Source organism: Amblyraja radiata, chromosome 26, assembly GCF_010909765.2.
Source record: "Amblyraja radiata isolate CabotCenter1 chromosome 26, sAmbRad1.1.pri, whole genome shotgun sequence".
NCBI classification, from domain to species: Eukaryota; Metazoa; Chordata; class Chondrichthyes; order Rajiformes; family Rajidae; genus Amblyraja; species Amblyraja radiata.
The window spans coordinates 26,739,219-26,751,434 of NC_045981.1; the positions used below are offsets into that span (position 1 = coordinate 26,739,219).

At 43.0% G+C, this 12,216-nt stretch overlaps 1 protein-coding gene across 3 annotated transcripts in view; it reads right to left on the minus strand.

Annotated features, from left to right (window-relative positions):
- The window catches only part of srp68 (signal recognition particle 68), a 59,641-nt gene extending 47,581 nt beyond the window's left edge, over nt 1-12,060 (minus strand). Inside the window, exons 1-6 of one of the 3 annotated variants that reach the window (XM_033044538.1) lie at nt 11,929-12,060; nt 9,689-9,755; nt 8,648-8,761; nt 7,217-7,412; nt 2,646-2,728; nt 1,363-1,472 (exon numbers count right to left, since the gene is read on the minus strand). In XM_033044538.1, the coding sequence (XP_032900429.1) occupies nt 1,363-1,472; nt 2,646-2,728; nt 7,217-7,412; nt 8,648-8,761; nt 9,689-9,755; nt 11,929-12,007 (649 nt within the window). In that variant the 5' untranslated portion in view covers nt 12,008-12,060. The other 2 variants (XM_033044539.1, XM_033044540.1) reach the window with 2 other exon arrangements.
- Between the last annotated feature and the right edge of the window lie 156 nt (nt 12,061-12,216).

Here is a 12,216-nt window from a genome sequence, read left to right on the forward strand (position 1 = left end):
ATCTATGACTATCACAAATGCAATCTGCACATGGATTAACATTGATTCAGAGTTGGTGAGCTTAAATCTCAGAATATGGCAATGTGAAGCATCATGCAGAGAAAGCCATCTGGATACATTATGCTGGGTTCCAGGTTACATAGTGCAGAACAGGTCAGTCAGGAGAGACTGGGTGGTTCAACTTCACACAAGGCAGGCAAGAGAATTCCAAAGTTGGGTTAAATCGAAGGTAGACACAAAATCCAAGAGTAACTCAGTGGGACAGACAGCATCTCTGGCGAGAAGGAATGGGTGAAGTTTCGGGTCGAGACCCTTCTTCGGACTGAAGTTGGGTTGTTACAGAAGCTTCAAGCTTTTCCCTTTTACAATAGGTACAAGGTCTTTGAGGTAATGGCGAGCAGAGCATAACAGGATAGTATATATGAACAGGATGCCTTTATATTATGAGAGGCATTGATAGGGTAGACAGTCAGAATCTTTTTTCCAGGATGGAAAAATCAACTAATAGAAGGCATAGTTTAAGGTGAGAGGGTCAAAGTTTAAAGTTTGGGGAGACAATTCAGAAATCGGAGATGCAAAGAGATTTGGGAGTGCTGGTGCTGAAAGTTTTTTAAATGGCACTAATGTATCTGCTTCAACCACCCCCCCCCCCCCCCCCCCTCCCCCTCCCCTCCCCCCCCCCCCCTAATGTATCTGTTGAAGCAGATACATTAGTGCCATTTAAAACACTTTCAGCACCAGCACTCCCAAATCTCTTTGCATCTCCGATTTCTGAATTGTCTCCCCACTCTCCCAACCTGTCCAAGTCCTTCTGCAGAGTCCTGCATTACCTGCCCCTCCACCTATTTTCGTATCGTCAGCAAACCTGGCCACAAAGCTTTCAATTTCCTTCTCCAAATAATTGATATACATCGTGAAGAGTAGCGACCCCAGCACCATCCCCTGCGGAACAGCACTAGTCACTGGCAACCAAAAGGCAACCAAAAGGCCCCTTTATTGCCTTTTGGGTTGTATAGGTCCCTGGTGAAACCGCAACTGGAATACAGTGTACATCAATGGCCTCCCTACTTATGGAAAAATATACGTGCTGAAGGGCGAATGATCCCTGGGTTGGCAGGTTTATTATATGAAGGAGAGATTAAGCTGACCGACACTCTACAGCGCTCAAAAGAATTAGAGAAACTAAGAACATCTTAGATATGGCAACAGAAAGCTGCTCCACTGAGATTCATCTTAGCATAAATACCTGTCACTGACACTTACTTCTCCTCAAGAACAGGATCATATACATCAATTGATCTCCTCAAATGCCATTTACTCTAGGAGGATTTTGGTATATGCTTCAAGTCCCCATGATCTTACCTATGTTATAGTCACAGTAACGGATGTTCGGCGAGATTTCCTCCACTCGTTGACGGTATAACACTGCCTGTTCATCTGTGAATGCACTGGCAAGCTTCTCGTAGATTGTTCTATGAAATGAAGTGAAAATTAGGGTTCAAAACTACACACAAAGAACAGGACAGCACAAGACAAAAAGAAGCCCACTGGCTCAAAATATCTTTGCTGAACATGACTCTACCCATAGATGCTGCTGCACCCACTGAGGTTCTCTAGCATTTTGGTCTAACTTTGATTTTCGAGCACCTGCAGTTCCTTCTTAAACATGACTACTCATATCTGGCTGCACATAATCCATATCACTCCATCCCTGCATATCATGTGCCTCTCTAAAAGTCTGTTAAACACCACTATATCTGCCTAATCCTCCAACTCCAACCTTATGGCAGAGTACCATATGCCACTGCTCACTGTCATATAATCTTATGATCATGGGAAATCAGTTTTTCAAATTATTGGAGAACATGGATCGATGACATTATGGGTCGGAACCCCTTTTCAGACTGATTGTGGTGGTGGTCGGGGGGGGGGGAGGGAAAAGCTGGAAGGGAGAAGGAGCAGAACAAAATGTGGTGAATGACTGGTGGATTTTGACGAAGGGGGTTTGGATAGGCAGATGGTTGCACAAAGGCCAGAGATGAAAAGAATAAAGGCGTAACGTACTCGCGCCCATCTCCCCTCCCCTACATGCCTTCCTCTGGCTTCACAATTCGCAACTCTGCTATTCATATCTCAAACTTTTAGTCTTTTCAACTCTAGCCTTTGCCCACCCATCTGCCTATCTAAAACCTCCTCACCTGCACCCACCTATCATATGCCATGCTTTGTCCTGCCCTTCCTCTCTTCCAACTTTCTCCTTCCCTTCCCCACAACACAATCAGTCTGACAAAGAGTCCCAACTATCCATTTTCTCTAGAGATGCTGCCTTACCTGCTGAGTTACTCCAACACTGTATTTGTTTTCTAAACCAGCATCTACAGTTCCTAATTTCTACTACTTCCTCCACCAAATTACTGACTTGGAAATTTATGAAAATAACTGCATAGGTGCTGGGATAAAATTTTGTAAAACCCTGCTTTTTGGGAACTCTTAGCAGTATTAGTTATGTCTAATCACTTCTAATTGTAGCCTATGGGAGCAACAAAATGCTGAATTGATGTGGACAGAAATAATGGCAACGACAACATTGATGATAACTGGCAAGGCAAACATAGTCACAGATGAAAGAAAACAAAATCACTCACTTGCATTTGTGTAATGCCTCCATAGCACCTTTCCATTCTTGCAATTCAAAACTCAACATGCCTTTAAGATAGGCAGTGTATGCCTGTAAAATTTGCAATGCAGTCAGCAAGGTAAGAACATCAAAAGAGAACACACTGATATTTTAGACAACCGGATTGAGTAATAAAGCATGACATTTTTCCTCCACTGGCTTGTCAAACTAGGAACAGAAACAGCAAATGACAGAACCACTGTAGATCCAAATATGCTCCATTATGGTTTAGTTTAAAGCATATCAAAACTAAGTGTCTCTAATGGGCCTGTCCCACTTAGGTGATTTTTTAGGCAAATACAGGCGACTAGTTTGTCACCACATGTTCGCTGGGAGCAGTCTCCTCATTTGCGCAAGAAGTCGTAGAGTCTGAACATTTTCAGACTATTCTCAGTTCAGAATAGAGTCTGAATTCTCAGTTACCACCTTCTCGCTTTATGGTGGTAACTGAGACCTGGCTTCACGCTGGGATCCCGGACGTGGCCATCAGTCTGGTAAGTTGCACAGCACACCGGGCCGACAGGAACAGTGACTCCGGTAAGAGCAGAGGAGGGGGGCTATGTATTTACTCCTATGACAAATGGTGTACAAATGTAAACGTTGTTCACCAGACATGGAGTTTATTACATTGAAATGTCGACCCTTCTACTAGGTATGTTGCAAAGCCTACCTGAAGCGTCGTTGAAAATCTGTCGCTGCGGGTGTGCGCGATTTTGGCGCCGTTTAGAGGGGGTGGGTTTAAAACGCGATTTTCTCTAGGCTGTTCAAATCGAAGATGTTCAGCCTAGTTAATTATTAACGAAAAATCGCTGGAAGACCCCGTCGCAAAAGCTATTATTAGTTTTAAAGGCCTCGTATAATAGTTATAGTAGTTTAAAAATCAATCTCTAAACCCGCGACCGCCAGCAACCGCAGGGTCTCATAAAGCAAATAACTGAAGTTAGGCTGTATATTTTTACATTAAAAAGGGCTTCTAAAGATCCCTTTATACAAAGTTTAATATTGCGAGTAGCTCATTTTGGGCCCATTATATCCCGCAGTATTTTTCTCGGCATTTGGGGCACAAATCTACCGCAATGTGAACGTTCTAAACCAGCGCGTTCCACAGGGACCCACTGGAAAGCTGATTTAAATGGGCATTTATTTACAGCAATTGAACACTAAATTCCTTCCATTTGGTCTATAAATTAATGTAAATGAGATTTAAAAATCATGTTTTATTGTGAATTATTTGTGAATATTATTTGGACATTTAGGCTATTTAAAAATGTTAATCATTTATTAAGAAATGGATAGATGAATTGAAATGAATTGAAGTCTGAAATTAGCTACAATTAGGTAACTAACTAATTATATGCTTTAATTTCAGGTCATCCAAGTAAGATTATTTTATATTTGTTTCAGAATGCTTCAATCTATGATAACTGAAAATTTCATTCAGTACTCTTAATTTTTAAGAAAGTTATGGGCTTTTGACTGTTCACGATCACAGCTTTTTTGTTATGTCCATAGAAAATCAATAGGGAACAAGATGCTCATTTCCCAGTATGAAAATGGCCATAACTTTTTAAATACTTGAGATATGAAAGTGAATTAGGTGTCAAATTAAACTTATTTTTATGCTTTATCTGATGGGATAAATTACAGACTTGATTTTTAAAATCTCAAAATTTTGTAACATTGCTACCTGCCGCGGGAGTTCATAGCTGTCGTTATTCTGGCTGTTTATATTCCACCAAGTGCCAACGTCAAGCTAGCATTGAAAACCCTGCTAGCATCAATCAACAAACTACAGACTGCGCACCCTGATGGGATTTTCATCGTGGCTGGAGACTTCAACCAGGCTAATCTAAAAACTGTCCTCCCTAAATTGCACCAGCATGTCACGTGTCCGACGAGAGGTCAAAATACACTGGATCACGTGTACAGCAACATTAGGGATGGATACAAAGCCTCCTCTCTCCCTCACCTTGGCCAGTCTGACCATCTATCACTCTTTCTCACCCCGGCATACAGACCTCTCATTATTAGAACCAAGCCCAGTGTGAGAAACATAAAGACTTGGCCCGAGGGCACTGCCGCCCAACTTCAGGACTGTTTTGAGTGCACCGAGTGGGACCTGTTTGCAAACCAGGACATACAAGAATACACATCCACAGTCTTGTTCTATATACAGAACTGTATCAACAACGTCACTGTCGACAGGGAGGTCAGGTGCTATCCAAACAACAAACCATGGATGACCAGGGATGTCAGGAAACTGCTGAGGGAACGCAACTCAGCCTTTAGATCTGGCAGTGATGAATTGTACAGCACTGCCAGATCTAAACTAAAGAGAGCCATCAAAGATGCAAAGACAGCCTATGGAAGAAGGTTAGAGGGGTATTTTAACGAGAGGGACCCTCGGCGTGTCTGGCAGGGCATTCAGCAACTCACAAACTACAAGGGCAAGGGGGGGGGGGGCGATGATCAGCAGCAGTAACAACTCGCTAGCTGAGGAGCTCAACCACTTTTTCGCCCGTTTTGAGCTGAATGAGGCGGAGCCTGCACCTGCACCCAGCACTGACGACCTGGCACTCACTGTGCCACTCACTGTGAGTACGGAGGATGTCAGAAGAACACTCCGCAGGGTCAACCCCAGGAAGGCTGCTGGCCCAGATGGCATCCCAGGGAGAGTATTGCAGACCAGTTAGCGGAGGTTTTTAGCGACATCTTTAACCTCTCTCGGTCAACGTGCACTGTCCCTAAATGCTTTAAGACTGCTACCATCGTGCCTGTACCCAAAAAAACATCCATTACCAGCTTGAATGACTATAGACCTGTTGCTCTCACTTCAACGGTGATGAAGTGTTTTGAACGGCTGGTCCTGGCCCACATTAAGTCCTCACTCCCATCCACCCTGGATCAGCATCAGTTTGCATATAGAGCTAATAGGTCAACGGAGGGTGCCATCAACATAGCTCTACATTCTGCACTGACACATCTGGAGCGTCCTGGCTCATATGTGAGGACGTTATTTGTAGATTTTAGTTCTGCATTTAATACCATCATCCCCAGCAGAATGGTGGACAAACGGTCTGATCTGGGTGTTAATGCAAACACATGCGGATGGATTAAGGACTTTTTAACAGACCGCCCACAGACTGTCAGGATGGGGTCCAATTACTCCCCAGTCCTGACGCTCAGCACAGGAGCGCCACAAGGTTGTGTGCTGAGTCCCATCTTGTATACAATATACACTTATGACTGTATACCAACACACAGTACAAACAGGATCAAGTTTGCGGACGACACGACTGTGGTGGGACTGATAAACAACAACGACGAGTCTGCCTACAGGGGTGAGGTCCAAAAACTGACTGTCTGGTGTACCAAAAACAACCTGGTACTCAACCCATCAAAGACAAAAGAACTGGTCGTCGACTTCAGGAGGAAGAGGAGAGAGGAACCTGCTCCCTTATACATCAAAGGAGACATGATGGAGAGAGTCACTGGCTTTAAGTTCCTGGGAATAAACATCTCCCAGGACCTCAAATGGCAAATGAACACCGTCACTCCCGTGAAGAAGTCACATCAGCGGCTGTATTTCCTGAGGTCTCTGCGGAGAGCAAACGTCTCACAGCCGCTGCTGCTGTCCTTCTACCGATGCGCCGTGGAAAGTATCCTCTCCTATGGAATCCTGGTGTGGTTTGCTAGCTGTACTGTGGCTGAGAGGAGGGCGCTGCAGGGAATTATAAAAACTGCACAGAGCATTACAAACGCTCAACTGCCCTCCTTGGATGATATATATAGGGCCCGATGCTTGCGCCGGGCCACAAATATCAAGCAGGACACATCCCACCCGGCCAACCACCTTTTCACTCTGCTACCCTCTGGGAGGCGATTCAGGTCTCTGAAGGCCGTAGACTAAAAAATAGTTTCTACCCATGTGCGATAAAAGAGCTTAATTCCAACAGAGAACACTGGGGAAGCAAAATGTAATTCCAAGAAATGCCGCTAAATTCTTTTAAAATACTTATTTATTATTTTACTAATAAGTGTACATATGTGTCAATGGTTGTCGTGTTTGTATTTTTTTAACCGGAGGAAATGTAATGGAATTTCGTTGCACAGTATTGTGCAATGACAATAAACGTATTCATTCATTCATTCATTCATTCATGTTGAAAGTTTTTCGCCGACAGTGGGTTTCACGCCAACAACTCCTGCACCTATTGTCTATGAGCATAGCTTGACTTCTCCTGACGTAGATGCTATCGCTGGTTGTCACCAGGGTGACATAGGTTGTCGCCGTTTTTTTGGCGACCTGTTACGACTATGACAGTTGCCGGCAGTAGCCAAAAAATAAAAATAAATATATATTTTAAAAATCGGCAAATGGGACAGGCCCATAATTGTAACAAAACTAGAAGGAACTAGGTCTATGAGGTGGATGGTAAATAAAAACAAACAGAATCAATAAGAAACAAAAGCAATAAGATATGTAGACTCCACCCTGAACACTTCAATAAACATTTCCTGATCAATACTGCCTTTTACCTGAGCTTCTAATTTTGTTTTGGCATCAACACAATTGCTATCACACAGGTGTTCCAGCTCTTCTGCGTGTTTGACAGCTTTCCTGAGTCGAGAGAACAAATGAAAGCGTTTGCGAGGTTCAGTGTTTGCTTCTTGTTTCAGCTGCATGGCATAGCTCCAAGCTCTTTCTGCATCCATTAGAACCAGCAGCAAATACCTAAGAAAAAGACAACACGATTAGAAAAAGTGTCGAGCTTAACAGCGATAATTGTTGAACCCAAAATTGTCTGAATTTACTGGTAATTAATCAGTGCTCAAAGTACCTCCCAGAATTTAGAGTTGAGGAGTTCTAGGATCACAGCACGTGGAAACATCCTTTGCTTCAGCACTTAAAAATAAAAATGTATGGCTCCAGCCTATCAATTCTTTCTCTAAACAAGACTCTTTAACCAAGCGTTAGTGACATCTTCTGCATCTCCAATTGTGCCTTGGCGTCTTTATAGGAGTTGAATTTATATTGCACTTTTCATGGCCACAAGACGACTCAATATGGTTGAGAACAACGGTTAATCGCTGTTGTAGTGCAGGAAACTTACCGAGTAGCAACTGACCAAAGGAACTTTTAAATACGATTGATGCTAAATACCAGCCAGTAATCTATAGACAATTCCCACTATTTTCTTCATTGGGCAGCACAGTGGCACAGCGGTAGAGTTAATGCCTTAACGTGCCAGAGACCAGGGTTTGATCCCACCTACTAGTGCTGCCTGTACAGAGTTTGAATGTTCTCCCTGCGACCGCATTGGATTCCTCCAGATTTCCTCCCACACTCCAAAGACATACAAGCTTGTAGGTTAATCGGCTTTGGTGAAATAGTAAATTGTCCCTATTGTGTAGGATAGTGCTAGTGTATGGGGATCGCTGGTCAGCGTGGACGGTGGGCCGAAGAGCCTGTTAGTAATTGCAATACCAAGTTCTCGCAGTGTGCAGGTCGCAGTTAATTTTTGTGTGCAAGTGTTTGATTCGCATATGAATAAACCATTTAACTCATTGGAACAGAACCTGGCTAAGTGGGAAGAAGAAGAGTACATGCAAAATGACAGTAATTCAAATTAGGTTATGGAGGCCTTACAGGAATGTGTTGAGCCACAACTATTGCCCTCATTTATACTTTGCCTCTGTGTTCAGCAAAGAAAACCAAGGAGGAGACATTCAAAAGACATGGGCTAGTAGGTTAATTGGCCACTGTAAATTGCCTTGTGTACAGACAAGTAGTAGAACCTGATGGAATTTGATTGGAATGAGTGGTGAATGTGAGGTTAGTGTAAGACTGGCATAAATGGGCGCTTGGCATTTGGCATATACTTGTTGGCTAAAGAACCAGCTTCCCTACATTACGAACCTGCACAGTGAAAATGAAGATTAGAATAGTATCATTCTCCAGTCTCCTACCTGCTGTCTGACAGAATCTCCACTGTGACCTTCTTGCCTACGAACTTGTGACGGTTTCCCATTTTAAAGCCAAGCGCCTTCCTGAGACGGCGAAGTCTGCGCGAACAGTAGCCCCTAATATAATCCAAAGAAAACGTTAATGATACAACAGCCAATTCTAGCATAATCCAACAATTGATACAAGTACAGCGCCACAGCGAAGCTGCCACATACAAAATAAATCACTTTCCTGTTATATCTGTGCTACCCAATTACTCTTGTTGCCCTGCTTGTCCCCTACAAAGCCCTTCAATATTTCCTTTAACATTCAAAAGGATCATTTTAATTGAAGCATTAGCGAGTACATAAATATAAATAAGGCAGATTAATATGTAACTGGAGTAAGAACAGAAGGGCAAAAATGGGAGTCTGTATATAGATGCTAAGAGCAATGTTAAAGAACTAGTAAGTACTTTCCATATGTCTTCACCAGAGAAAATGGTCTTAAAAATAATAACCAAGGAGGAATAGTTGAGACACTGGAGTGGGCGGCATAGTGGCGCAGTGGTAGAGCTGCTGCCTCAAAGTGCCAGAGACCCAGGTTCAATCCTGACTACAGGTGCTGTGTGTACTCAGTTTGTCCGTTCCACCTGCGACAGTGTGGGTTTTCTCCGGGTGCTCTGGGTTACTCTCACATTCCAAAGACGTGCAGGCTTGGAGATTAATTAGCTTCTGTAAATTGCCCCTAGTGTCTAGGATAGAAGTACGGGCGATCGCTGGTCAGCATAGACTTGTTGGTCTGAAGGGCCTGTTTCCATGCTGTATCTTTAAACTAAACTACTCTGGCAGCATGTTCCAGGCACCCACCATTCTAAAAAACACAATCATGTCACACAAATATCCTTGAAACATTTTCACTTGCGTCTTAAAAGGATGAATAAACAACACCAATTGCACTGTAATCTGATCGCTACTGAACACGTGCAAGTTTATCAGAGGCAGGTAAGCATTGCATATCCCTCTGCGAACCTTACCCATAACCAACAGATGATCTCCACTGACCTGTATCTCTGGTAGTCTTCATGTCGTAGACCATGCTGTTGCTGAGAGTCCTTGATAATCTGCAAGACTAGAATTCAAACATTAAGGAAAGCGGGATGTGAAATATCTGCAGGGGAGTCTCTGCTTCAAATGCTTTGCGGAATTCAGAGGAGCTTACAACTGAGGGAGAAAACAATACACTAGGGTCTCATTACTGCTGGAATAAGAGTGCTTAGATTTTGTGCTGAACAATATCTTTGAGCAATGTTACAGGAGAGAAATCTAGAAAGTTCCAGTTACATTCAAATAACTGCTTTGCCAAGTTCTGCAAGCTGAGAAATATTCTTATAGGTATCAAACTCACTCAGATGGATGTAATGTTTGGCTGAAGTTCTGCAACTGTCCCAACTATAAAGTTGAAAATATTTCATGCCCCATTAATGCAGCCCAGCTTGAGTGCCTCGAGTACTCTTGTTGTGGCATTATTATTGCTTTGAATGGTTTTAATAAAATGCATCCCTACAGTTATATAACCACTTTGAATTAAAAGTCAGCATTTCATTAACCTTCCCAATTATCTGCTGTTCCTGGAATTAGTCACATAGCATGGAAAACCGCCCATCAGCCCACCAAGTCTACACCAACTAGCACGAATCTACTTATACTTCACCTGCACAATTTCCATTTCATTTTTCCCTCACAGGATCATCGCAGATTATAACACTCATCTACATACCAGGGACAATTCACAGTGGGCAATTAAGTTACCAACCCAGACGCCTTTAAAATGCATCAAGAAACCAGTGCACCCAGAGGAAACTAGCAGTCACAGCGAGAACATGCAAACTTTACAAGGCAAAATTCAAGGTCAGGAGTTGAACAAATGTCATTGGAGCCGAATGTCAAATATCTTTGAATGTTTCCAATAATCAAACTTAAAAATAACTCAAAGTGATTAAACTGATTCAGAAACAAAATAATTTACAGCACTGCCAGTTGAGCTCCAGTTTATCCGACGTCCCTGTTGTGAAAGTTAGATAAGCTAACCCACAAGTAGCATTCCGACATGGAACCTGCCATCCGGGATGGGTAGATTCAATCCTTTACCCTATCATTTCCTTAGTAGCACATTGATAATTGACTTCCAAGACAATTGTCAGGCAAACTGCAGTTCCCTTTTCTTTTCCACTCATTGAAATATTTCATTGTTTCCTAACTCTTGGGCCAGTACCAGACACTATAAAGAATTGAAGAACCACCACCAAAGCATCCACCATTCTTGTATTTTAAAACCAAAGATACATCCATTCAGGTCAAGGTTTTTGACTGCTTTTATTTTCCACATTTTTTCAGCATTTTCTGTTTGTTTTGTTCTTCACTGTCAATACACCCTACTATTTCTGAATTATCTGTGTTTTCCATTGACTTTTTTCAGTGCCCCAGCATGGGTTTCTCCAGGTTTGTAGGTTAATTGGCCTCTGTAAATTGTCCCTAATATGTGGAGATTGGATGTACAAGTGGGATAACATTGAACTAACGTAAATGGGTGGTCAATGGTAGGTATGGACCTGGTGGGCTGTTTCTATGCTATATCTCTAAGCTAAAACTAAGCAATTCCTTTATTCCCCAATATTTCTCGCCATTTGGACGGACACACAATTACTTTTGCTGCTTTCTTCCTTTTAACATAGAAATATCCAACCAATTTAGAACACGTCCATTATTTTTTTTAAATCAATGATTAATCATTTTACCCCTAAATTTTACAACACTCAAATTACAATCCTAACCTTAATTTTCATGTACTGTCGGTTGGAAATACTCTTGGTTTGTTTGACACTTGTCAGTTAGAGTACAACTTAACACACTGCTCAATGAATATCAGATAGCGCGTAACTTAATACAGCAACTTTATACTGTCTAAAAGACGGCAATAATCAACAGCTTCTAAATGATGGTCGGCTGTGAAGTCTAGCCTACAGGAAATTATAAAAAGCCTTCTGCCACAAGCGAGCTGCTCGCGTAAAGACGGCTGGAAATATTGTTCACATAACCGTGTGTCTGCCTACACCGTGTGGCCCCGACTTCGCCCCATTTCACCGCCACTTCCCTTACTTCAGAGCCCGGACTGACACGTAATCCTTATGGTCGGTCACACCAGGTCCGCTAAGGGCGCTGCCCGTCACCCTACCCCACTCTATCAACAGGCGCGTCGCTCTCTCGGCTATCCTTGATTCACACTCTATTCTGGCAAAGGATACTTTCCAAACTCAGGGTAGCACCCAGTTCCACCACCCGGTTCTCTTTATCTTCTCCTGCATCCTCCCGAAATGCCGCCATGATTATTCGCAGCTGAAGCACGCCGGGATAGTGGAGGACCAGAGTCCTGGCGACGACCGCTCGGCGCGCCGGGATACTGGAGGAACTGAAATCTCTGCCGTAGAGCACGTGGGATGCCAGGATACTGGAGGAACTGAGATTCAGCGTTGCCCAGAATAGTTCAAGTTCAAGTTCAAGGGAGTTTATTGTCACGTGTCCCTGTATAGGAC